The sequence below is a fragment of the Pieris brassicae genome, chromosome 4 (genome assembly GCF_905147105.1).
Source record: "Pieris brassicae chromosome 4, ilPieBrab1.1, whole genome shotgun sequence".
Taxonomy (NCBI): domain Eukaryota; kingdom Metazoa; phylum Arthropoda; class Insecta; order Lepidoptera; family Pieridae; genus Pieris; species Pieris brassicae.
In genome coordinates this window covers 22,312,463-22,337,692 of record NC_059668.1, presented here as the reverse complement: position 1 = coordinate 22,337,692, position 25,230 = coordinate 22,312,463, and the positions used below count along the sequence as shown (strand labels likewise).

Genomic DNA, 25,230 nt, shown 5'->3' with positions numbered 1-25,230 from the left:
ACAGAAACAATCAACATGTTCTCTAAAGTAGGTTTACTAAAGTGTATCTAATGGCAATATAAATATCTAACAAATTTGTTTTTTTTTTTAATATTATAATTTGATACACTATACGTATATTAAATTTAAAATATAAATTTTCAGATTGTAGCACTCTGCGCCCTGGTGACAGTCTCGTCAGCTGGCCTACTGCCAGCCGCCGTTCACTACTCTCCAGCTGCAGCAGTCTCTTCCCAGAGCATTGTCCGTCATGACCAGCAACAAGCCAAGCTGGCCATTGCTGCGCCTGTCGCTTACCAGGCCGCCCCAGTCTACCATGCCGCTCCCGCTCCCGTCTACCACTCTGCTCCAGCTCCAGTTGCCTACCACGCTGCTCCTGCCCCAGTTGCTTACCACGCTGCCCCAGTGCACTACGCCGCTCCTGTTGCTAAAGTCCTAGCTCCCGAAGAAATCGTAAGTTATTCACATTCATAACACTTTTGCTTTTAATTATACTATAATTATAAGCAATATACTTAACTAACAAATGTAAATTTCTTCTTTCAGGCTCACCCCAAATACGAGTACTCTTACTCCGTGTCCGACCCTCACACCGGTGATGACAAGCAGCAACAGGAGGTCCGCGACGGTGATGTCGTAAAAGGCTCCTACTCTTTCCATGAAGCTGATGGCTCCATCAGAACCGTAGAGTACTCCGCTGATGACCACAGCGGCTTCAACGCGGTCGTCCACAACACCGCTCCTACCGCCGCCCCAACCCTAGTTAAGGCCGCACCTGTCCTCCTCAAAGCTCCCGTCTACGCTGCACCCGCTCACCAATACTACCACTAAGTTCGCACTTTATAAGAGTCAAACTTTGATTGGATATGACAAGATTATTTATTATAAAATATAAGAATATACCAAGTATTATACGTTTTTATTCGAACATTTATTAAATTAAATTATCATGTTTTATATACCTGATCGCATAAACAATATTAATTAAAACATAAGAAATAAATACTTTGAGGTCTCAAAACTACGTATAGGTAAAAACAGGGAAAGGTGGAAACCAAATGACAAAGCATGAAAATAATTATAACAGTGCCGCTGAGTGAACTGTCAAACGGCCATGTCAGTTCCTATACGTTCCTATAAGAAATAGTTATACTTTTCTATTTTTGCTTATATTTTAAAGTATTACTAAATTACACATAAATATATTAGCTATTAAAATAGTTCTACACAAAATTCTGCATATAATACATTTGCTTTACATGATAATTCATCAAGTCAAAAAACAATGCGCAACATTTTCATAACTTATAGTTACAAAAAGGAACTATGCTGTGTCGCCTTTACGAATTGGAGGTTTTTATGTGTGAACATTTTGTTCACTTCTTATATTTAGTTTTATTGTAATGAAAAATCAATATTCTTATATAATCTATATAGTTAATACCATTTAGTAATGTAAAACGACCCCTGATGTGAAGCAAGTATCAGGTGAGCCTCCTGCCCGTTTGCCCCCTATTTTATAAAAAAAAAAAAAGTAATTGAAAAGCTTAATGAATACGGGCAACTGTATTATATGACATTCGTCAATTACAATAAGGCTTTTGATTCGCTGAGTCATACCAATATCTGAAAAACTATAGAAAATCAAGTAGTAGAAAAAAAAACCATAAAGGAAATTTACAAAAAGACCAAAGCAACAGTCCAACTTGAACAAAAAGGCGAAGAATTTAGAGTTCAAAAAGCGTTAGGCAAGGAGATCCACTTTCCTCAAAACTCTTCGCAGCAGTGTTAGAAAATGTATTGAGGAACTTAGACTGGGAGCATTTTGTAATCAGTATTAACGGATTGAACCTAAATCATTTAAGATTTACTGACGTCATAGTAAGTTTTGCTGAGAAACTGAACTGCTGCTGCTAACTGCTTTCATCCTGCAGGAAAATACGTCTATCAATGAACTCAACGAAAACTAAAGTAATGGCGAATGCCATAAAAGAAATTGTAGTAATAGGACAAGAAATTGTAGAATATGTAGTTGAATATAATAAATAAATATATATAGGACAAGTTATTTCAATAAAATAATATTCTAATGAAATATAAGACTACGGGATCGATGGACAAGAAAACTTAAATTGAACTGGACAAGACATATAATGAGGACTAACAAAGAAAAATGGACTAATGATGTAATAGATTGGTATCAGAGGAACGGCAAAAGAAAAAATGGTGGAGGCAAATCAATAGATGGGAGGACGATCTACGAAAAGGATGGAGAACGTCTGCCAAGGATACAGAGACGTGGAAACAATTGGGAGGCCTATGTCGACAGACAGCATGACCAAAGTGGTTCATAATAAATTTATTGTTTTGATACGTAAATTAGATTTAGGAATACTACTGTTTTATAAGAAAAGCGTAGTTAAAATGGTCAGCGAATAAAGCGCTTTTATTATTTATTCACGCCCTTGCTTGCAGTCAAAGATTAAAAACAGGCGCTATATTGAAATATATACTATGACTACAGACGCGTTTTATTTGTGTTTAGTAGAAATGATTTTAACATCAAAATTTTAACGTTGGATAAGTACGGTTCCATTAATTGACTGCTATTTTATGTAACTGGTTAAAATATACGGAAATTTGTGAAACTAGTTTTTTAAATTTTATACATTACATTTATAGCCCTGTCCATGACCCAGAAATAAGTAAGGTCAAGTTAAGACCATGGAACTGTAAAGTTGAATATATAAATACCTAATACCAATACGTAACCCTAAGTATATAATGGCTTTTATATTACATAATGATGCTAACTGTTTAATGAGATTGAGGGCAAATATTTGTTTGTGATATTTTCTTAGACCGCTACAAATTTACGCCTTCGTCTATACTAATATTAAAAAGAGGAAATATTTGTATTTTTTGTTTAAGTAATCTCAAAAACGACACGATCAATTTCAATGTTTTTTACCTATAAAAAATGATACATTTGCTAGATGGCTTATTATGTACATTAAATTACAAAGAGGAAAGATATTTTATTATTATTTGTTTGCATTGGACAGGCTTTAAAACTACAGGAATAATTTGAAACTTTTACCGTTAGAACCGACAGCATTAATGGCCGAGAGCAAGGTCAAGCAACTGTAATCATGTTAGACAACTTCCACCACTGTCATCTGAAGTAATATCATAGTAATTTTTTTCGTATATAAGATCACTGTCAAAGAGACAATTTATATCATTAATCAGTTGAATATCATATCAACGAAACATGTTTTCCAAAGTAAGTAATGCAAAAGTGGGCTAAAGATTTATATAATCTATAAATATTGTGACATATTTCATTCGTGTGTTTATAGGTGGTAGTTCTCTGCGCTCTGGTGGCTGTGTCGTCAGCTGGTCTTCTCCCTGCTGCTGTTCACTACTCTTCAGCGGCGGCCGTCTCTTCCCAGAGCATTGTCCGTCATGACCAGCAACAAGCCAAGCTGGCTATTGCCGCCCCTGTCACTTACCAGGCTGCCCCAGTCTACCAAGCCGCTCCTGTCTACCACTCTGCTCCAGCTCCAGTTGCTTACCAGGCTGCCCCAGTCTACCAAGCCGCTCCCGTCTACCACTCTGCTCCAGCTCCAGTTGCCTACCACGCTGCCCCTGCCTCAGTTGCCTACCACGCTGCCCCTGCCCCAGTTGCTTACCACGCTGCCCCAGTGCACTACGCCGCTCCTGTTGCTAAAGTCCTAGCTCCCGAAGAAATCGTAAGTTATTCACATTCATAACACTTTTGCTTTTAATTATACTATAATTATAAGCAATATACTTAACCAACAAATGTAAATTGCTCGTTTCAGGCTCACCCCAAATACGAGTACTCTTACTCCGTGTCCGACCCTCACACCGGTGATGACAAGCAGCAACAGGAGGTCCGCGACGGTGATGTCGTAAAGGGCTCCTACTCCTTCCACGAAGCCGATGGCTCCATCAGAACCGTAGAGTACTCCGCTGATGACCACAGCGGTTTCAACGCGGTCGTGCACAACACCGCCCCTACCGCCGCCCCAACCCTAGTCAAGGCCGCACCTGTCCTCCTCAAAGCTCCCGTCTACGCTGCACCCGCTCACCAATACTACCACTAAGTTCGCACTTTATAAGTGTCAAACTTTGATTGGATTTGACAATGATTATTTATTATAAAATATAAGAATATACGAAGTATTTTATGCTTTTATTTAAACATGTATCAAACTAAATTAAGATCTTTTATAGATTCTGAATAATAATAATACCACCAGCTAAAAATAAATATTAACTTTTGAGGTCTCAAACCTACATACGGGTACAAACAGGGAAAGGAAAGCAACCCAGCAGCGCTCCGGTGCCTAGGTCTCAGAGTGCTGGATTGTTACATTAGGAGGCGACATCGACCCTGTTATTATTCGTACCCTCAGCGAAATAATCATGGAAATAAATAATGCAGTGCCGCTGAGTGAACTGACAAAAGGTCAGGAGGTTTTCTGTGTGTATGTGATATAAATGTAATTAGTTGGATAAATATGCATTGGTAGCTTAATTTCTTAAAAAAAAGGTACATACCGCCATTTGTACCGGAATATTTTTGTATAATTATTAGCTTGGAATGTACGCTTTGTTTAATCTGTCTCAACCAGAGCATAATGATAAAAACGGATAATTTCCTATAATTCAAGGTTCCAAATTCTATTTCCCAAAGATTTACGTAATTTCCTCGATAGAAACTCGTTCCATTGACATTATTAACTCATCTTCACACAAATTTTAGACGGAAGTTTGCTAATTTAATAAAACTAATATTTCCTTTATCACATTACGAAGTCACACAGTGTGAAGTTTGACCGAAAAAGTATACATAATATGTTAAATGAGTTTTTTATAAGTCCCAAATAAATCCCAAATAAGATGGTATATATATATAACTACAAAAAGAACTATGCTGTTTAGGCAGTACTTTAAATAAAAGAGAACTGATTTGGATTTTACGAATTGCTTGATGTGTTTCGAGTGCAATTTGGGTAAATTTTGATTATGTTCTTAAGTATTTCCGAACTATTTCGTAGTGTCCTTCAAGAAAAGCTTGGAACACTACCAATTCCTAAATGTCCGGCAGCGCACTCGAGCCTTGTTCCATTGAGAGGGACCATGGGCGGCGGTATCACTTAATATCAGGCGAACCTCCGGACCGTTTGAACCCTGTTCTTTAAAAAAAATGAACGGAATAAATTCCCCACAAGTTACCCACAACATAGGGGTTATCCCTAGTGTGACTAGTAATATATCAATTTTGTTACGAGATTTCTGCGATGAATAAAGTTTTTATTTAAGCGTTTCAATTACATTAGTTACAATTGTGGTCGTTCTATATTTTGGGACGACAATTTTGCAAATATGGTTACACCAATTTATTTTTCAGACGCAAGTATCCTTTAATAACAAATGTTTCAGTGGTTGTTAGAATCAAGATTAAAGGCTTTTCCTGCCATCTAAACACTAATACAAATAGCCTTCTTCTGTGTTCAGTGAATTATGAAGTTTTCATTAGAATAAAGTTAACCAACTCAATGATTTTAAATGACGTTTTTAGGTTAAATTTTGGTAAATAAAACGATAATGAAACAATGAAAATGCAATAGAATTTATTAGTATTAAATATAATGCGTTTATCAAGTGTTGATATAATATTATAATTTATATATCATTCCTTCTATCAAAGATAGGAGAATCTTCTACAGTAATTACGTTAGCATCTGGCGGACGCAAGGTCGTTGATACTTCTATTCACACAGAGTACAGTGCACACAGTGGAAGAAGAGTGCATGGACAACACCTTTTCCATGTTTTTGAAGTATCAAATGAAGCTAAAAATGTTTTTCCTCTTTAAACCTTGTTAAACCTTTTTTGTTCAGATACTTATTCACTTAAAAACATTTATATTTCTATCTTCTTTGTCAAAGGTCTCCCCCAAATCCCGCCACTCCTCCTGTACAGTGCCACTCTCTGCCATGTACCAACTGCTGTTGCCTTAATATTATCTATCCACCTTCTAATTTGTCTTCCTCTTTTTCGTTTATTCTACTTTGGGCACCATTTTACTACATTCGTTCTCCACTTTCCTGTTCCTCTTGCCATGTGTCCATTTACGCTTATTTATTTTGATTGTAACATTTACTTTAGTCGTTCTTCTTAAATCTGTAAACTTTATTTTATCTATTCTTTTCTTATCAAATTTATTAATTACAAATATCGAGATATTTTCATTTTCTAAATGTATGATATTGGAAAGTTCAAGGTCACATTTATACGAAATCAACTAATCTGAGTTTGATTTATGTTGACTAATGCGTCACGCGTAGGCATGTCAATGAAAGTAATCCATGTAATACATTCCATTGGAGTACCCTCAGGCAAGGTAACACAAGAAGCCAGCCTATAAAATATGATCGACATTTCAAAAAAATATCATTCATCTAACGGAACAAAAACAATTAACATGTTCTCCAAAGTAAGTTTAAAAATAATTAAAAAAAAATTTTTTGTTATTAGATAGTAAGTGTTAACGGTTACATTCTTTCAGTTGGTAGCTCTCTTCGCTTTGGTAACGGTGTCGTCAGCTGGTTTACTGCCAGCTGCCGTTCACTACTCCTCCGCTGCGGCCGTCTCTTCCCAGAGCATTGTGCGTCATGACCAGCAACAAGCCAAGCTGGCCATTGCTGCGCCTGTCGCTTACCAGGCCGCCCCAGTCTACCACGCCGCTCCCGCTCCCGTCTACCACTCTGCTCCAGCTCCAGTTGCCTACCACGCTGCCCCTGCCCCAGTTGCCTACCACGCTGCCCCTGCCCCAGTTGCTTACCACGCTGCCCCAGTGCACTACGCCGCTCCCGTTGCTAAAGTACTCGCTCACGAAGAAATCGTAAGTTATTCACATTCATACCACTTTTGCTTTTTATTATTTAGCAATATACTTAACTAATATATGTAAATTGCTTGTTTCAGGCTCACCCCAAATACGAGTACTCTTACTCCGTGTCCGACCCTCACACCGGTGATGACAAGCAGCAACAGGAGGTCCGCGACGGTGATGTCGTAAAAGGCTCCTACTCTTTCCACGAAGCTGATGGCTCCATCAGAACCGTAGAGTACTCCGCTGATGACCACAGCGGCTTCAACGCGGTCGTGCACAACACCGCCCCTACCGCCGCCCCAGCCCTAGTCAAGGCCGCACCTGTCCTCCTCAAAGCTCCCGTCTACGCTGCACCCGCTCACCAATACTACCACTAAGAACTTACTATTAGTAGTAGCTCTGACCAAATGATTATTAACTATTTATTTAAAATAATAAAGAAATAATTAATTTCAATGTACAATATCATTTTATTTTCGAAGTAAATATACAAGACAACCCAGTAAGTAAATATAAACTATAAATTTTAGCTATTTGCGACATTAAGCATTGAAAGAGTTTCCTCCAAAGTCTGGCTAAATGATACCAATACAATAAATAGATATAATGAATATAATTGATACATGATAACAATCTAAAGTTAGATGACAAGCCTCCAAAGCTCAAATTGCACACTTCTCTGATTATCTGAAGGTTGATCTACATTTAAAAAACCAGTAGATGATAATGGCGCAATTATTAATATTGTTTGTCATATTATAATCTAGTTGTCTATTGATAGAATAGAATCATTATACATACTCTTAAGATATATTGTAAAATAAATAATAATTTGATTAATGGCATTTATATAATGTATGTAATTTGGTTTACAATGTTAATATGGTTGTGGAGAATGACAATTATTTTTATTAGAATGTGAAGCTAAGAAAGTTTTGTGCAAATTTTTCTCGTGTAGCGAAGGTATTTTACGTAACAACAATTCGTTGATATGAGGTAATGCCTTATGCGGAATAAACGCAAAGTTGTATGCGCGTGCGACGTTTAGATGAAGACGAGGCGTTTTAACAACAAGATATGGTTGAATACCTTTTGATTCCAAGTCTAAAAGGTTCTTGGGATATCTGAAATGAATAGAAAATAAGATATAAAATACCTATTATAGTCGTATTAAAATAAAATTAAATATAATAAAGGCATTAAAATTTTATTTTTTCTAGCCAGTAAAAAAAATGTTGCATATGTTTGGGTTCTAAAATTGGCGTAACTTTAAATTGTAAATTGGCGTTGAGAAAATCACCTTGTATCGCTTTCTTTGATGTTATTTCTGTTTAATCGGCCTTCTTCATTATATTTGAAATCCGGTTTATCCTTTTGAATGGTAATCACATTGTGCTGAATATTGTTACTTTTAAATGGAATTCCGGCATTTTCTCTCTCTATGTTATATTCTAGAATATGGGGTAAGTGGTTTTTCACCTGAAAAATTTATTTGTAAAGGCATTAATCGGATAGTACTAAAAATAATTATTGATTTAAGACCTGAAACTCCAAATGGAACTCCGGACTTATTTCAATTAGCATTGTCTAGGTGACCTAACATTTTCTTATAATACCGAATACGTAGGTGAACTTTGTATCAACTACGTATTTGTTTTTGTCAAAACTTGCTACATTTTCTTTAGAACAAAGATTGAACCTCAAATTACAGCTACGAATCAGAGATTTTTGCATAACTACGACAACTAAGGTACAATTGGGAAATTCTATTGTCGGTTGTTACAGTATTTTTTTTACTTTTTATTTATGTTTTCCACCGTTAAAACCTTTCGTGAAATACCACATTATTTCAAGATAAAATTTAGCTTAAGCGGTCCAGACATTCTCGGGGTTAGCAAGACAAATGTTATCCACACTATTTTATATTACATTAAAACTTTACAGAGTTCAGTACCTTGACATTTTGTTCCGTTCTACTTTCCTTTTCCAGAATTCTTTGTAACTCTAAATTATAACCTGGTACGAAAGACGGAGGTTTTTTTGGGCCAAAATACTCATTATAACGTGGTTCCAAATGGGAAATGTCCTCTTCATCATTTTGAATATTTTTATCATATTTAATTGTTGCTGTATAGTCATAGTTATTTTCTGGGGTATTTAGGAGCAAAGGAGCGTATTGCATTTTTTCATTGTTAGCTTTTGGTTGCCTTAAAGATCGGTAAACGGTAATCTTATTTGGAAAAGGATATCTAGTATAAGCCTCAGGAGAACTTTGATCAGCTTTCACTAGATGTACGGTTGTGAGTATAATCTGAAAATAATACATTTTTCAAACCTATATAAACAAAAGTCACCGAAATATACGAAATGTACATGCATAATTACCTAGTGGATAATTGTTTTCATTATTATCAAGACGAGGTAAAACAATTGTTAGAATTTTGAGAAGGCCTTCACTCCATCGGAGGCTGTGTTCCAATGTGAAGCATAATGACATGGACTTAATGTAATCCTTATAACTAAGTAATCGAATACAGGATATTTTTATTTTTTATAGTATAAACAATGATTGAGTAAAGCAGATAGAGTAGGTTTTTGATATGTGTATTGACAAAAAAGTGGTCCATTATAGGAGAAGGCTAAGGCTACTGCCCAATTCACGTATGCTAGTAAATAAGTAATAACAACTTTAACCTCGTTTGATTTTTAATTCAGCAAATGCGTTTAAAAAAATGTGCGTAATTAACACTCACTTTCATGACAACATCGCAAGGACACTGGCATGTTTTAGAAACAAAAATTGATTAGCATCAGGCATAGAAAGCTGATCACCTACTTGCCTATAACGAAGCATGCCAAGCCATAGCGCCGTAGCGGCCCAAAATTATAAATAGTTTCACAAGCACTTACTATCACGAACATGATGATATTTATGGTTTAATTTTCTTATAACACGTTCATAAGTGTGTCACAGATTTACTTAAAATTTTCTTACAAAATAAATATATTTAGACCACTGTAACGTCAGAATGAATGGATACTAATGATTGACACGAGATGAGCTCAGTTTGTTTAATTTCATACTATAATAGACTATTGTCTAATACATTTCCATACATAAGCATTGGTTCTATTATAATTGGATAATGTATGTATTACGTATTTAATAACAAAATTGCATAAAACTTTGTGATAAAAAAAGTTCGTAAAAATAGTGTCGCTACAACTCTTGGTTTTGGCCTCAGCAATAGCGATAATGTTCCCTACGTGTTTAAATGCAAGTTCAATATAGTCTACTCAATATTCGTAGACCTGATGTCCAAGCCTAGGAATGCATTTGTAATTACATAGTAAGTGGTCGTATTTTTATATCTGTTTTGTGATCATTAAAGTCAAATCATTTATTTCAATTAGGCCTATTAAAAAGACACTTTTGAACGTCGCATGTACCTAGAATAAAAAACTAATATACTAAAATATTTGTGAATGGTGTTAAAAAAACAATGTAGTAGATAACTAAATTATTATGTAGATACATGGTGCTCAGATATTTACAAATCGAGCGAGTGAGCTCAGGGATGTGACGGTGACACTGGTCATCGATCAGTTATGAATAAAATAAATATACAATATAAATTTCAGAATATTGTATAAATGTTTAATTAAGAAACACTTTTCCGATACACTAGTAAGGTAGATAGTACTGTACAATGATTTCAAGAAAACACTTTTTACCGGATTGAAGCTATGTATTATTATAAACTTATAAATTTTTACATAATTTAAAATTTTCCCGACGTTTCTGTAGAATGATGAATGCAATGTGCAATGTTACTGTGGATGTTGAGCAAATCCAGGAGGAAGAACCGACGGGCAAGGTGAATGTCCTTAAAGTGGATGAGAGAGAAAGAATCCCTTCCAGAACATACACATATATTTGTAATATAATATTGTGTATGTCAGTGAACTCTTCTAAAACGGCTGAACCGATTTGAATGAACTTTTTTGTATGTGTTTGGGTGGCGCCCTGGATGTTTTGGATTCACAAATCAGACCGGCAGATGGCGCTGCAGTCAGTATCTAAATCTAAATCTGCATACTATAACATATAAATCTTATATGCATGCGCATTTTTAAATGGAGTAGAGAATGATTTACATTATTAGATTGTTTTTATGTGTACAGGACGTTTGTCCGATCCGCTATTCTTGCATAAAATAATAACATAACTATATATACCATGATTACTTCATTTTGATACTCGAAACGTAAGCTCGACGCTTCCACTACAATCTACCGAAATATATTAGAATAATATGACCAAATATACACAAAGTAAATCTTACAATTTATTACATAAGAGTTTAGATCAAAAACATCTGCAAAAAACTTCTCGCTCATGACTCATCTTCATACGAGGCAATGACCTTTCTATCGATTGAGATGGGTTAGTGACTTCTGCTTCACTGACCTTACACAACATTATTACTTCCTATTGTACGAGGAACTGGTTTGATAGTGTATTGACTAATTCATTATAATCCATACGCTTTTAAAATATTGCAAATTTTTACATTATACAATATTAGGTCAACTGATTAGTCAGGAATCTTGCTAAGAAATTCAGGAAGCCACCAAGCCTTCCTTAGCCTTAACTTATATTTAATACAAAAAGGCCGTTTTGGACTTAAAAGTTGTTGACAAGTGTATTACATATTTATTAAATAACTAACTAAAATATTTTTAAATAGCTTTAAGAATATTATTTATGGTTACAAAACGTGATAGAAGTATATTTGTCCCAAGTTCTTCGTACACAAAGGAACCAGTGACTTCTCAATAACATTAAGATAAAATAAAAATAAAAATCAATGCATTAAGGACGGGGTAAAATTATACCTAATTACTGTCGTAGTTAATGGAAAAAACTGTCTTGTATGTAATGCTAAAAGCCAGTCTGCAATTTGTTATTGAAATTACTTAGAGTTTGAATTCTCAATTATACTATACAAAAGCCAAACATGGAATCTATGCAAAAAGACACGAACATGTGGGTGTGATGCAGGTATTTTTTTATTATACTCGAGAAAATAGAGAGGTCTGGTTAGACCTAATATTTAACGAAAGGAAAATCATGCCTAAATGCCAGTACATTACCCTATACTAAACATGTATTTTGTCTCAACATCTCGTAAGCCACTTTTTCTCTATGAATCTTGCCACTTTTGATGGGACTCAAGACAAGATTTCAATAAGAGATACTATTCGGAATTCAGGCCTATCATTGGAATAGTGAAAGTACACGCCCAAAGGACTTTTAAACATGTACCAACAGTTAAAAATAATTTGCACTGGTTTTGTTCCACCCAAAAACCTGACCTGCTGACCTCGACAAATCAATTGCTTACAAGATTTAGTATTTAAGCAAGTAGTTACAGTTCCAATGCATCAGTGAATACACAAAACATCAATAAACATGTTCTCTAAAGTGAGTGAACATTTATTATTATATATATAATATAAATATATATTAAAAAACATTTATAAAATATAATAAAAAAATCTCAATCTTTGTGCTTGTCTATAAATAACATATTTTTAATTCTCTCCCCAGATTATTGCTTTGAGCGCCGTATTGGCGGTGTCCAGCGCCGGACTTTTGGCCGCTCCAACAGTTCACTACTCTCCAGCTTCCGCAGTCTCCTCACAGAGCATCGTGCGCCACGAGCAACCAATCGCCGTAGCCGCTCCCGTCGCATACCAGTCTGCTCCACTCGCATACGCGTCTCCCGCTCGCTACTCCGCTGCTGTCTCATCTCAAAACATCGTCCGCCACCAACAGCCCATTGCCTACAACGCAGGTCGTCTCTCCTATGCCACACCTCTCTCTTACGCTGCTCCCGCTCGTTACTCATCTGCTGCCGCAGTCTCCTCTCAGAACATCGTTAGTCACGGACAGGCTATTGCTCCCGCCCGTTTGGCCTACCAAGCAGCCCCTGCTCTAGTCGCTCCCGTCGAACACGCTGCTCCCCTTGTCCACGCTGCTCCAGCACACGCTATCATCGCCCAACATGAGGAATACGACGCAAACCCCAGCTACGACTTCGCCTACTCCGTAGCCGATGGCCACACCGGTGACAACAAGTCCCAGCATGAAAGCCGAAATGGAGACGTCGTTAACGGTGAATACTCTCTGGTTGAAGCCGATGGTTCAGTCCGTCGCGTTCAATACACTGCTGACCCACACAACGGTTTCAACGCCGTGGTCAGCAACTCTGCGCCAGCCCACAGCGCTGCACCCGCCTACGGCCATGCTGCCGTTCTCGCCCATTGATTAGTTTTATAACAATAGAATAAGATCGATGTTAAAAGTTATATTTATTCTAAATAAATGCAATATACTCTAATTTGTTATGTATTAATAACATAAAAACCAGCTGGTTTTATACACAGTATTGTTTAAAGAATCAAGAAGTTTAATAATTATTAAGTTCAATACAATCTATTAACTATTCTATTAAAAGTAGAATATTTCACATGTTTAGAGACTAAAATATAAATATACTTATCAACCTCCCTACCTTTCAGATTCCCGTTTTTGGTATGTAATCATTTACATTAAATAATAGGTTGGGGAAAAGGTTTCTTCGCATTTTTTTAAAAAATTCACATCAATTTTAATGTAGTTTATTTATAAATAGATTGATAGACTTATATTTAACAAAGTATACAGGTAACATTTTATTTGATAACTTTTTACCATCTTGTAGGTAGGGCATGATCCTATTGCTATTGAAATGTTGGGGCTTCTGATCAAAATACCTCCACAATTGGTTTTGGCAGTCCTCTCGTGATGTTAACCTGACACTGCCTTAAGAATTCTGAAGATACCAAAAGAGGTGAAAATCTGAAGGTTAAGCTCTCTTAATTTTTTCTGAGTAGCTCAATTTGTGAGGTTTAGCGTTATCATGATGAAATTTTTTCGGATTGAAAACTTGAAAACAAATTTGTGCTACTCTCACAGATACTGCACTAGGTCGTTGCGTTGTTTTGCATTTTTACCTTTTTTGTAGTATAATTTTAAAATGTATCGAATTTCTTCATTAGATTTGATCATGTTGACTGTACAAAAAATAAATAAAAATGACACATTTTCCGAATTTGAATTATCTTTTTTAAAATTTAAAGTTTTAATGATAAAAATAAAATAAATAATTATATCAAAATCAGCCAGATACAAATAGTATAGCCACAGAGATTTTATTACAAGTTTATACATACTATAATGTAAAAAGACTTTTTCCCCAACCTAATATATATTTGCGGGACTGAAGCACAACAAACCTCTTAATCATTAATTACATATTACTGTAAATTTTTTATCATGACGTTAGTGTCGCGAAAAAATTTACTTTTACCATTAGATGTACACAACACACCTTAGTATCTGTAAGGGAATATATTAGTTTAACTTTTGCCAACTAAAAATTATACTACGTTAGTAGACTGGAATAAATTTTACTTATTGAACTAAAACGAAGTTTTAGTCTCGTCTCGAACGGCTAAAAATTAAAATGTGCTTCAAAAGCAAGAGCTGCGATTCAAAAGTCATGTCTTTATTGAAATTTTTAATAAGGTAGAGCTGCAGCGCGTTTGCGACTTTTACCTTTGAGGTCGTAGGTTTCCTGTCTGTACAGCTATGGATTATGTGCGCATTTAAGAATCGCACAAGGAAAATATGGTGAGGAAACCGACTTGCCTTAGAATTAAAAAAAGTCGACAGTGCGTGTCAGGCACAGATTACGAAGCAGATGCAGAAATCTGGGGCCTATAAAGGTTAAGGGTTTGCGCCAATGTTTTATTTTAATTATTTCTTACGACTCAAATAGTTTTACAATACTAAGAAAATACCCTATATTAAAATTTTAAAGCATTTATAACGTAAGCGGTCTGGTAACATTATATTAAGTTAGAAAATAATTATAAAATATTTCATTTTCAAACAAAAACATTCTGTAGACAAAAATATTAAATTACGAGTTAAATAATTTACGTGTCTTCAGTCCAGGTTTTCGGTTCGAATGTTACATGGCACTAAATTATCATGGATGATGATCGTGCCTGTCAAGGGGCGGTGGAAGCGATCTAGAATGTCTAGTGGACGACATCATATCGAACGGTCTTATGGCGCGGCAAACCGATGCACGCGATGGCTCTGTGGAGACTAGACTGCAAAGTATAAAGTGAGGGTAGGCGTGAAACTAGGAAGAGACAAGGAACAATAGTTGTAAAAATCTCTTATTTATTAATTATAAAAGAACGTACACAAAATTATTCAACATATAATTCTTAAGATATCCTATAGGAACCGCTACTCAGCTTCAAAATTGTTCAAAGAAACAAAACATTTAACTGTTAGACAATTAAACTTAATAGCAATATGCAGACTTTTTTGAAAACATTCACCCGACACACCACATCAAACACAACGCAAACCTATATATAAGAAACCCAAAAAACGCACTGTCTTCGCCCAACGTTTTCTCTCCTTCCGAGGCCCTTTTTTCTTTAACCACTTCCTTAAAAACTAAATTATCACCAACTTTTCAAAACTAACATTACATACTTTAGTAAGATTTTTAAATCTCAAGGAATATCTTGTCAAGCTGTCCTATGCTGCAACAGAAAATATTCTTATCGTGCAAAAATTGTTTAAATATAAATTTGTGTTGATAAAGGTAAATACAGTTTATATGTTAGAAGGAAGAGACTGGCTGCTCACAACACAGGGAATCCTAGTGTGGGGGCCAGTACTTCACCTAAATCTCCTGGATATTGTGTTTTATAAAGTTTCATTCAATTATATTGGAGGTATGCTAATACAATATCATAGCCATGATACAAGAGCTAAATCCACAAGAGGACAGGAAAATGGTAGAACTTAGAACTGCGCGGTCCCAATTTGAATGAGTGTAATAATAAAGATGATTAATTCTAAACGATTTATATTAATCAATATAATCTCCACTTATAGTCCAAGTCTAGATGCAGTATTTTTCAAAGGCGGTCACTCAATCTCTTTTATTTGAGCAATAGTTTCAGAAGTCAACACTTCCACCGCGTCGTGGACGATGTCTTAGACGCCTTGTACAAGCCATTTAATATTTTATTGGGCCTGAGATAAGCCTTTATTAAATAAATGTTTTGACGCTTTTCATACTCTGTTTAAAATCCACTGCTAAAATGTGTCTCAGTTTTGCAGGAAGTTTTTAATGTCGATTGATTTTTGTGTATAAAATACATACTATCCGATGTAACATACACACTGTATTGACGCATCGCGTAGAACTATAACAGGCCACCAGGTTCTTTCTGGGACTACTTAACAGTTGGACTGAAGAATCTCATAGGCTAACATACTTTTTTAGATAGATTTAAATTTCAATATTCTATAAGTATTACATAGCTATTAATTGCTAGCAATATCTATGTAGACTTTACATCAAAGTGAAATCCACTTGAACCTCAATAAGTCCAACTATAAATAATAAACGCTCACAAAAAAAATATCAATAATAAATCCTTACAGTCAAAAGTCAAGTTTACATGGAACATAATCAAAAGTAGAACAAAAAACATGTCGACCTTAGAGTTCAAACGACACTTCGGTATAAAAGTTGATTATTGCAAATTATAATTATCATTCGAACAAAAACCTTACAAACAACATGTTCTCCAAAGTAAGTTTTTTTAACTGATATTTAAATTGATAGAGTTTTTATTCAAAGTTTTATTAAAACGTTAATTAATTTTTATAATATAAATTTCTGATCACTCGACTTTTATAGTAGTACTATTTTCATTAAAAACTAATATTGTTTTAATATTTCAGATTGTCGGCATCAGCGCTGTTTTGGCGGTGGCCTCTGCTGGCCTCCTCCCAGCTGCCCACTACTCACCAGCGTCCGCAGTATCTTCTCAAAGTATTGTCCGCCATGAGCAGCCAATTGCTGTGGCTTCACCTTACTACCAATCTGCTCCTTTGGCATACTCTGCACCCAGCCAATACTCCTCTGCCGTTTCCTCCCAAAACATTGTCCGTCACGCTGCCCCTGTAGCTATCAGTCACGCCGCTCCTATTGTCCACGCCGCCCCATTAGTCCATGCTGCTCCAGCCCGCGCTATCATCGCCCAACACGAGGAATACGACGCACACCCCAGCTACGACTTCGCCTACTCCGTAGCCGACGGCCACACCGGTGACAACAAGTCCCAGCACGAGAGCCGCGACGGAGATGTTGTACGTGGTGAATACTCCCTGGTTGAAGCTGACGGCTCAATCCGCCGCGTAGAGTACTCCGCTGATGACCACAACGGCTTCAACGCTATAGTCAGCAACTCTGCACCCGCTCACGCCGCCCCCGCATACGCCCCAGCTGCTGTTCTCGCCCACCATTAAACATGAATAATTGACAATAATAGGATCGTACATTAAGTTATTTATTGTGAATAAATGAACTAGTTTTACTGACTGATATTTCTGAATTTTCATTACCTTATAGGAAAAGTATTTTTTGAGCTTTAAATAAAGGACATGCATGAGTTCGAAACACATAATTTTCAATCATCATTATTAACTCTGCCCTATTAGAATAAAAAAAGTATTTAAATAAATTACAATAAATTGTGAAATATTTTCTATTTGAGTGTGAAAATTCCAAGAAATTAATATTTTTGAGTACATTCAAGAATTTGTCTTATATAAGAAATATAATTCTTACTTCAGTAATCTCAAGAAAGAATGTGGAAAGGTTGCTTGATAAATAAATTCAATTTTGTTTAATACATTACTTCCTTGAAACCTTGCATGATCTACTACTAACTACTAGTAAATCTATTACGAGTTTGAACTATTTATTTGATTAGTTTTATTAGTTCTCGAGGGTTTTTTTTAAAAATATTTGGTATTTTTAGTGGCGTCAGTATTTAGGCATTGACCACTGTGGTGACGTAATTTTTTACATCAGTTCTTGTCTTCGTTCGTTACAAACAATTTATGAGCCGAACTTACTCATTTTGGCGGCAGAGGGTGTCCACAATGCTTCGCCATTTCGTTCTTTCTTGAGCCGTGCACCTAACTTCGGACCACGTCAACCCTATGGCTCGGCACAACTGAGCGCTGCCAGGATTACTTAAGGGCCGTTTTTTTTTTCAGAATGGAATCTCGCTGTTGGCCTTAAGGGCCTTTACAGCTCAGCTCGCGCTGTTTTGGCGAGCGTAGCTCGGCCAGAATGGCGTTTTATCCCGCGGCTAGCGCAAGGGCGTCTCCTGTGAGACTCGAACCTCGGCTTGGGCCGTCGCGGGGCGGTCAATCGCCTGAAGGGCAGGACGGAAGCTCACTGGAGTGAGTGAAGTGCGAAGTAATGGTCCTCGCCTTCCCCGGTGAAGGCGGTTTTTTACCCTAATCTGTGAATTTCTATTTTTATTATTGGCCGCGCGGGCGGCATTTAATTTATTGTTTGCTACAGTAATTGGATCGTCCAGATCCGTTAGAATGTGTCGGGGCCTCCTACGAGCCCTTTTTTGTCGGGAAGGGGTAATAGTTTATGCTATTACGCACCAGCGGATTGGGATGGTGTTTAGCCTTGTCAAAGTGGCGTGCGGACGCCAACTTCATCCATTGGGCTATGGTAGGGAGCTCCAGGTCGTGGTGGAGATCGACGTTTCTCACATAGAAGGGCGCACCGGTCGCGATTCTCATGAATCGCGACTGACGCACCTGTAGCCGGTGAATATAGGAGGGGGCACAATGTGCAAATACGCTAGCGTAGCGTATGTCATGCACGGTCGGATCCAGGCCTTGTACAGGGTCACCTTGTGTCTGAGAGACATGTGACTCCTTTTATTTAGCAGGAAATGGAGGCGAGAGAGGACAAAATAGGCCTTCTTGCGAACGGCGGCTATGTGCTTACGGAAAGACATGCCGCTATCGAGCGTGACTCCTAGATATTTAACGGACTTTTGCCATGGGATGGCTTGCCCGTATAGGGTTACCTCTGTCTTGAGGTGAAATTTATCCCTAGCGTTAGCACCGGGGTTGCCCCTGGCAAAGAGAACTGCTACGCTTTTCTCGGGATTTATTTGGAAGCCCCATTTCCGAAACCATTCGCTTAACGACGTGGTAGCGGTCTAGAGTCTGTCCACGATGACACCTCTATCTTTGTGAGTGGTATAGAGAGCGGTGTCATCGGCATAGAGGGCTAGCTCCACATTTAGAGGATATCGCCGGTATACAGCGTGAACAGAAGGGGCGAGAGGACCGAGCCCTGAGGGACTCCGGCCATGATGGGGCAAGGAGACGATAACGTTCCTTCTACGCGATAGCGCATCGAGCGGTCGGACAAGAAGTCGTGTACGATACGCACGAGTCTTAGTGGCACATTAAGGTGGTAGAGCTTGTAAACCAAGCCGTTGTGCCAGATCTTGTCGAAAGCTTTCGCTATGTCGAAGAAGAGCGCACCCGTGGCTCTCGGTTTCAGGGAGCTATTCATCCCGGAGAGGATGTGCTCCGTGATTCGATGGACTTGATGAACGCACGAGTGGGCCGGCCTGAAGCCAAACTGCTCATCGGGAATGAGCCCCTTCTAGGGCAAAGTCTAGGAGGCGCTTTTTAAGTACCTTCTCGTAAAGTTTGCTAAGCGTATTGAGAAGGCTGATAGGGCGGTAACTGGTGGGGTTGTTACGGGGTTTGCCTGGTTTGTGAATACCAATGACAATGGCCTCTTTCCACTGCGCCGGGAAGGTGCAGTTTTCAAGGAGGCAATTGAAAATAGACACTAGTAGGCATATCAGATGGGGCGGGAGGCACCGGAGGACCTTGTTCGAGATGGCGTCGAGACCTGGAGATTTACGAGGCAGTGAACTCTTTATTAGAGTTTTGACCTCGGCGATCGACGTAGGAGGGAGCAGCTCGGGAGGGAGGGGCAGTGCTACGATGTGTTCGACCTCGCGGTTCACGTGTTCGACGTGCGCCGGGTCGCTATGGTACGAGATACGCGGTGCACTGCTCCACTAGGTTGACGGCTAATTACTCGGTTTTTCGTCGTCGTCGAATGCGTCAGGCAGATTTGGACGCTTGAGAGGGGGCATGGACGCTACCATGTCGGTTTTTAGGGAACGCGCGAGAGACCAATAGGCCGTGTGCGAAGGTGACAATTCGCTGGTGAGACGGTCCCAGCGTTCGTTTCTAATTTCCCGCATGCGCTCTATGACTCGGCACTGCGAGGCGCGGAGTGCTCTGCGGTTTTCGTCAGTTTCGACAGTTCATAAATTAGTTATTTGTTTAAACTAGACGTAATATATTTATGAGCTTAGTTAGTGAGATTATCTATTAAATTTATTTATTTCATTCATAACACTCACACTTTACAAGCAAATTCGCAGTCAGCCTTCAGTGCTTTAATGTGGGTCAAATCAATTTTAGGTGCGGATTTTGTTGAGCCGTGGAGACGGTAAAGCTTGTCTAAGTCTTACATTAAAATTAAAAGAGATAAATATTAGGAAAATATTTTTTTAGAATATGGCGTTTTGAAACTCTTAGAAATGATAAAAGGAGTGTTTTTTAAATAAATCCTTGAACCTGATTGCCAAACCTGTCTCCGAACTTTCACTAATGTAAGAATTTTTGCATTCAACCCAATAAATTATGCTGATACTTTATACCTCGTTGACCTTGGAAATCTTGAAACTTTAGTATAAAACTTGCACTAAGTCCTTTAATGAATCAGTATCAACAATTCTGTCTTTCAACATGTTCTCTAAAGTAAGTCTAACTGTTAAATTATTGCTATTTTTTTTAATAAAAAAAATGCATATTAATAAATGTTTACTTTTTTAGGTACTTGCTTTAAGCGCGGTGTTAGCGGTGGCCAGCGCTGGTCTCCTGGCTACTCCCGCAGTTCACTACTCTCCAGCTTCCGCGGTCTCCTCACAGAGCATCGTGCGCCATGAACAGCCAATCGCCGTAGCTGCTCCCGTCGCATACCAATCTGCTCCAGTCGCATACGCCTCTCCCGCTCGCTATTCGGCCGCTGTCTCCTCACAAAACATCGTCCGCCACCAACAGCCTATCGCCGTAGCTGCTCCCATTGCCTACAACGCCGCTCCTCTCTCTTATGCCACACCTCTTTCTTACGCTGCTCCCGCTCGTTACTCATCTGCTGCTGCAGTTTCCTCCCAAAACATCGTTCGTCACGGACAGGCTATTGCTCCCGCACGTCTGGCCTACCAAGCTGCTGCTCTAGTCGCTCCCGTCGTCCACGCTGCTCCCCTTGTCCACGCTGCTCCAGCCCGCGCCATTATCGCCCAACACGAGGAATACGACGCACACCCCAGCTACGACTTCGCTTACTCCGTAGCCGACGGCCACACCGGTGACAACAAGTCCCAGCACGAGAGCCGCGACGGAGATGTTGTACGTGGTGAATACTCCCTGGTTGAAGCTGACGGCTCAATCCGCCGCGTAGAGTACTCCGCTGATGCACACAACGGCTTCAACGCCGTCGTCAGCAACTCTGCACCCGCTCACGCCGCCCCTGCATACGCCCCAGCTGCTGTTCTCGCCCACCATTGAATTTGAAACATTGTTCTTTAATTTGAAAGAAAATTTATTTATTCTTAGTTCTAAATAAATGTAATTCAAGTACATGACTACTTCTCTAATTAAATACTCCATTTTGTGTATTCAGTAATGCATTACAAACTATTATATTTCAATGTTTTTAATTTAACTGTTCGAAATACTTCCATTTTGTATTATATTCCATAATTAGACACGGCCAATCGCCATAGCTTTTGGTGTATCTTTAGGATAGATCCATTCGTGGTACTTCTTTTGATTGTTGCAACTTTGTTATTATTAATACAAATCATAAAACGCTTTCATAAAACGCCACCGAACCGTTTCGGGCGATTTATATATTCATATCATATTATATTCTTATGAGAAAACAAATAGTTATTGGGTCATTGCGTTCTTGATGTACGGAAAGAGTTGAAAAAATATAGAACATTCATTCTAATATGAAATATCTGCGTTTTACATTCTCCTACTTAAAAGAGCGCCATTAAAATTATTACATGTAGCACTCGAGCGGCACTAATGCGACATCCAATCTAGTATTAAATAAATAGTCATTTTATAGCAAAAAAGTTTTTGAGCCCTATAATATGGAGAAGGAAGGAAGAATGTGAATTGGTAGAAGGTGCGTTATATTTTTAAAGAACCTGTAAGATATTTACCTAGTTTCGCCAATATCGTTGAGGGTTCATGCAAGCGAAAGGGTCAAAAAATTTAATAAAAAATAAAGTTAATAAACAATTTTACTATTTAATAAAACAATAAAGAAAACAAAAAAATATGACGTAGTTGAAACAATAAACTGCAACTGAAATGAGATCAGGCTTTAGCTTCCGTTTCCTGTGGCTTTGTGCGACTAACCACAGCGTTGAAACCTTTCACGGGGTCAGCGATGTACTCAACTCTTCGTAGAGTTCCGTCAGACTCCAGTAGTGAGTATTCGCCGCGGACAACATCACCTTCCCGGCTCTCTTGGTGTTGCTTGTTGTCTCCAGTTTGGTTGTCCATGACGGAATAGGCAAACAGGTAGTGAGGTATTTCCTAAAACGTATTTATTTTACACATGTCAATATTGTTTATACAATACAACGTCATTTTAATTTATTGATGTAGGTTACAAAAAAATCATAATCGTACACTTCATACTACAAAAATCACAATCTTGGTCATTGGCCTTTAAATTACTGTTTTTTGGAATATATTGAAATATTATAACAATATTTAAACCATAGAAGCTTGAAAAAAGGTTATTGTAATAGGAATACAAGGACGAAAGTTTTAAAATCTTGCAAAAATCAATACCTCGATTTCCGGTTTCGCTTCGATAATAGCCTCTGGGATCACGTGCTGATGTGATCGTAATACAGGTTCTACATACACTACTGGCTCGTTAACGGCCAGATCTTCAAATCCAGGCGCGTATTGGAGTGGGGCCAAGGTGTACGGGTAGTTAGTTGGGGCATATTGGTATTGCTGGGGCAGATTGGGGTACAGATTGGCTGGATAGTTAAAGGGGTATTGATAATTTAAGGGAATAGATGGGTTGGCGATTAAATTAGCCAACTCTGGTTGAAATGGGTTCAGTGCGACTGAAGGGTGGCGGTGTCCTGTATGTATGACTCCTGCGTTTGCGAAAGCCACTACAGCACAGACAGAAAGTACCTGAAAAGAAAATAATTTTAAAAACTGAGCGAGTTGGTCCAGTAAAACATTATGATTTTCGAACATGTGTTGTTATTAAATTATTTTTATTTGTATGAAGAAGATGTGAATGAATACAAGTATTTAGTTAAATGGTGACATGTGACAGACCAATTGAAAACATCAAAGAAAACACAAGGCAAGGAATTAATATGTATAACAGTGATACTAACTTTAGAAATCATATTGATGGGTTTGAACGAAACACAAATTACAACTGATGACATTTGAAAATATCTTACAGTTTAAATAGTATGAATTTCCAGCATAACACAATAGGCTAGTCCATCCCTTTGTTTAAGATAAAATACGCTACAAATATTACTTCATACACATGTGTGTATATACATAATTAGTGTTCTGAAAACGTCAAAGTATTATTGAATTCTTTTGTAACTATTGTCTGAAAGTATAAAAACTGAATTCGTTCCACAACGAATGGGTGAAACGTAGCAAATATTCGGGTGATATTTTGTAATATACTGAAGAACAAATTTACACGGAAGAACATATGTATAAAATTGCATATCCAAATTAAAATATAAAAAATAAATAGGATGGTCGTAAATACGTTTTTTGAATAAAATATTTTACATTTAAATTTAAAAGGCTTAATTTATATATTTTTTCTAAAAGAAATATTAATCAAAATTTGTGTCGTTTTTGTTGTTAAAATGTATGTTGTATATTGTTATGTAAATTTATATTGATTGTTAAAAAGTTGATAGATTATATAAAAATTATATTCATTGTGTATTTTATTAAATTACTAAAATATTGTGAAAGTAGTAATTGATTATAAGAGTGTTTATGAATGTTATTTGTGTAATTTAACAAATTCTTTATATTTGTTATAATAATATATTCATTAAAATATTTGTAAGCTTTGTTGATTTTATAATAATTGATAAAGGTAAGATCCTTATTTTTAACTTGTGTAGTGTATGAATAACCCATGTATCTTTTAAGGTCATATTTTATGTAACACGTGTAACCTAATTATAAAACCTATTTAATCAATGTTTAACATTAATAAAAGGCAGTCTTAATTATGATCTCGTTGTTTTCGTTCGTCTCCTAATACATCCCGTACATGGCGACCCTGCCAGGATACTTGAACAGTGTTTTACCTGAAGTAATCTAAGAAAATCTCTAAAAGTATTTTGAGGCATTTAAAAGGTACAAAATATATAAAATTAGTACATAATACCTTTATTGTTTACCGAAGTTTATTTATGTTAAGATCTAGTTTTATTTCATCAATTAGATTATTAATTATCTATTTATATATTAATAAATAGATAATATACTTATGTTTTGTTTGTTAGTCTGTGGAAAAGACGCTAGTTTGTCTATGTATGTATCAGTCATTTTTAATTTGAATACGAAGTTTTTGTTGTGAGTACATTTTGGATTGATTATAAAAGAAATAGGATAAAAGTGATTTTCAACTAAAATAAAAAACTCTAAATGTTGTTTCTTAAAATAAATATTTTTGCAACACATTTGAGTTTAACTCCCTTACATATATAAAATCGATGAAAGTTCACAATTTGAGAGCAATTTGACAAAGAGAGTGCTATTACACTAATTTAGTTTTTATGAATATATGTGCTTAGATATAATACGTTTTATCAATAAAAAATTAATGTTGTGTTATTGGCAGGAAGTATATTCACATGGTAAATGTGGTTAATATGGCAGTCTAAATACTATTCCCATAATTCATATCACATCACACATGTGGTGTTTTATATGAAACATACTTGAATTTTAATTATACAAATGATTTTCTATTTCTGGTAACTTCTTAGGTATTAACTATTTTATTATGTTTGCAGTAAACTGCGCCATTAACATTTCTGAGACAGTCGGTTATGTCTTCCTAGTTCACAAAACTCTTCTATAAGTGACAATATCTCGAGGGTATCTAATGATTTATCCACTTTTTCTTGCCCAA

The 25,230-nt window shown here is 37.0% G+C and overlaps 8 protein-coding genes across 8 annotated transcripts; 6 read left to right on the top strand and 2 right to left on the bottom strand.

The window, feature by feature from the left end:
• LOC123708424 (cuticle protein 8-like) lies at positions 1-831 on the top strand. The gene is made up of 3 exons (XM_045659120.1): positions 1-27; positions 145-453; positions 547-831. Exons 1-3 carry the CDS (start codon positions 16-18, stop codon positions 829-831), a joined length of 606 nt encoding a protein of 201 aa, XP_045515076.1. The 5' UTR covers positions 1-15.
• Positions 832-3,257: 2,426 nt separating this feature from the next.
• Positions 3,258-4,212, top strand: LOC123708150 (cuticle protein 8-like). Its single transcript, XM_045658689.1, has 3 exons — positions 3,258-3,286; positions 3,363-3,755; positions 3,849-4,212. Exons 1-3 carry the CDS (start codon positions 3,275-3,277, stop codon positions 4,131-4,133), a joined length of 690 nt encoding a protein of 229 aa, XP_045514645.1. The 5' UTR covers positions 3,258-3,274; the 3' UTR covers positions 4,134-4,212.
• Positions 4,213-6,508: 2,296 nt separating this feature from the next.
• On the top strand, positions 6,509-7,308 carry LOC123708423 (cuticle protein 8-like). Its single transcript, XM_045659119.1, has 3 exons — positions 6,509-6,532; positions 6,605-6,940; positions 7,024-7,308. The coding sequence occupies exons 1-3, from the start codon at positions 6,521-6,523 to the stop codon at positions 7,306-7,308; spliced, it is 633 nt and encodes a 210-aa protein (XP_045515075.1). The 5' UTR covers positions 6,509-6,520.
• A 345-nt stretch (positions 7,309-7,653) lies between these two features.
• Positions 7,654-9,968, bottom strand: LOC123708146. The gene is made up of 4 exons (XM_045658685.1): positions 9,842-9,968; positions 8,886-9,242; positions 8,232-8,410; positions 7,654-8,055 (listed from the first exon to the last, which is right to left on the bottom strand). Exons 1-4 carry the CDS (start codon positions 9,851-9,853, stop codon positions 7,809-7,811), a joined length of 795 nt encoding a protein of 264 aa, XP_045514641.1. The 5' UTR covers positions 9,854-9,968; the 3' UTR covers positions 7,654-7,808.
• Positions 9,969-12,407: 2,439 nt separating this feature from the next.
• Positions 12,408-13,265, top strand: LOC123708162 (cuticle protein 7-like). Its single transcript, XM_045658702.1, has 3 exons — positions 12,408-12,419; positions 12,546-12,692; positions 12,951-13,265. Exons 1-3 carry the CDS (start codon positions 12,408-12,410, stop codon positions 13,263-13,265), a joined length of 474 nt encoding a protein of 157 aa, XP_045514658.1.
• Positions 13,266-16,659: 3,394 nt separating this feature from the next.
• LOC123708161 (cuticle protein 7-like) lies at positions 16,660-17,390 on the top strand. Its single transcript, XM_045658701.1, has 3 exons — positions 16,660-16,671; positions 16,824-16,945; positions 17,033-17,390. The coding sequence occupies exons 1-3, from the start codon at positions 16,660-16,662 to the stop codon at positions 17,388-17,390; spliced, it is 492 nt and encodes a 163-aa protein (XP_045514657.1).
• Positions 17,391-20,730: 3,340 nt separating this feature from the next.
• LOC123708147 (cuticle protein 21-like) lies at positions 20,731-21,563 on the top strand. The gene is made up of 2 exons (XM_045658686.1): positions 20,731-20,753; positions 20,829-21,563. The coding sequence occupies exons 1-2, from the start codon at positions 20,742-20,744 to the stop codon at positions 21,561-21,563; spliced, it is 747 nt and encodes a 248-aa protein (XP_045514642.1). The 5' UTR covers positions 20,731-20,741.
• Positions 21,564-22,302: 739 nt separating this feature from the next.
• On the bottom strand, positions 22,303-23,482 carry LOC123708156 (cuticle protein 21-like). The gene is made up of 3 exons (XM_045658694.1): positions 23,444-23,482; positions 22,872-23,231; positions 22,303-22,610 (listed from the first exon to the last, which is right to left on the bottom strand). Exons 1-3 carry the CDS (start codon positions 23,453-23,455, stop codon positions 22,389-22,391), a joined length of 594 nt encoding a protein of 197 aa, XP_045514650.1. The 5' UTR covers positions 23,456-23,482; the 3' UTR covers positions 22,303-22,388.
• Positions 23,483-25,230: the final 1,748 nt, after the last annotated feature.

Excerpts from the sequence above, each read along its gene's own strand:
- LOC123708424 (XM_045659120.1), top strand. Across the intron at positions 454-546 it reads TCCTAGCTCCCGAAGAAATC|GCTCACCCCAAATACGAGTA; the intron begins GTAAGTTATTCA and ends TTCTTCTTTCAG.
- LOC123708146 (XM_045658685.1), bottom strand. Across the intron at positions 8,411-8,885 it reads GAACGGAACAAAATGTCAAG|GTGAAAAACCACTTACCCCA; the intron begins GTACTGAACTCT and ends TAAATTTTTCAG. Across the intron at positions 8,056-8,231 it reads ATCAAAGAAAGCGATACAAG|ATATCCCAAGAACCTTTTAG; the intron begins GTGATTTTCTCA and ends TATTCATTTCAG.
- LOC123708156 (XM_045658694.1), bottom strand. Across the intron at positions 22,611-22,871 it reads AAGCGAAACCGGAAATCGAG|GAAATACCTCACTACCTGTT; the intron begins GTATTGATTTTT and ends AATACGTTTTAG.
- LOC123708162 (XM_045658702.1), top strand. Across the intron at positions 12,693-12,950 it reads TAGCCGCTCCCGTCGCATAC|CACGCTGCTCCCCTTGTCCA; the intron begins CAGTCTGCTCCA and ends GCTCCCGTCGAA.
- LOC123708150 (XM_045658689.1), top strand. Across the intron at positions 3,756-3,848 it reads TCCTAGCTCCCGAAGAAATC|GCTCACCCCAAATACGAGTA; the intron begins GTAAGTTATTCA and ends TGCTCGTTTCAG.
- LOC123708161 (XM_045658701.1), top strand. Across the intron at positions 16,946-17,032 it reads CATGAGCAGCCAATTGCTGT|TCACGCTGCCCCTGTAGCTA; the intron begins GGCTTCACCTTA and ends AAACATTGTCCG.
- LOC123708423 (XM_045659119.1), top strand. Across the intron at positions 6,941-7,023 it reads TACTCGCTCACGAAGAAATC|GCTCACCCCAAATACGAGTA; the intron begins GTAAGTTATTCA and ends TGCTTGTTTCAG.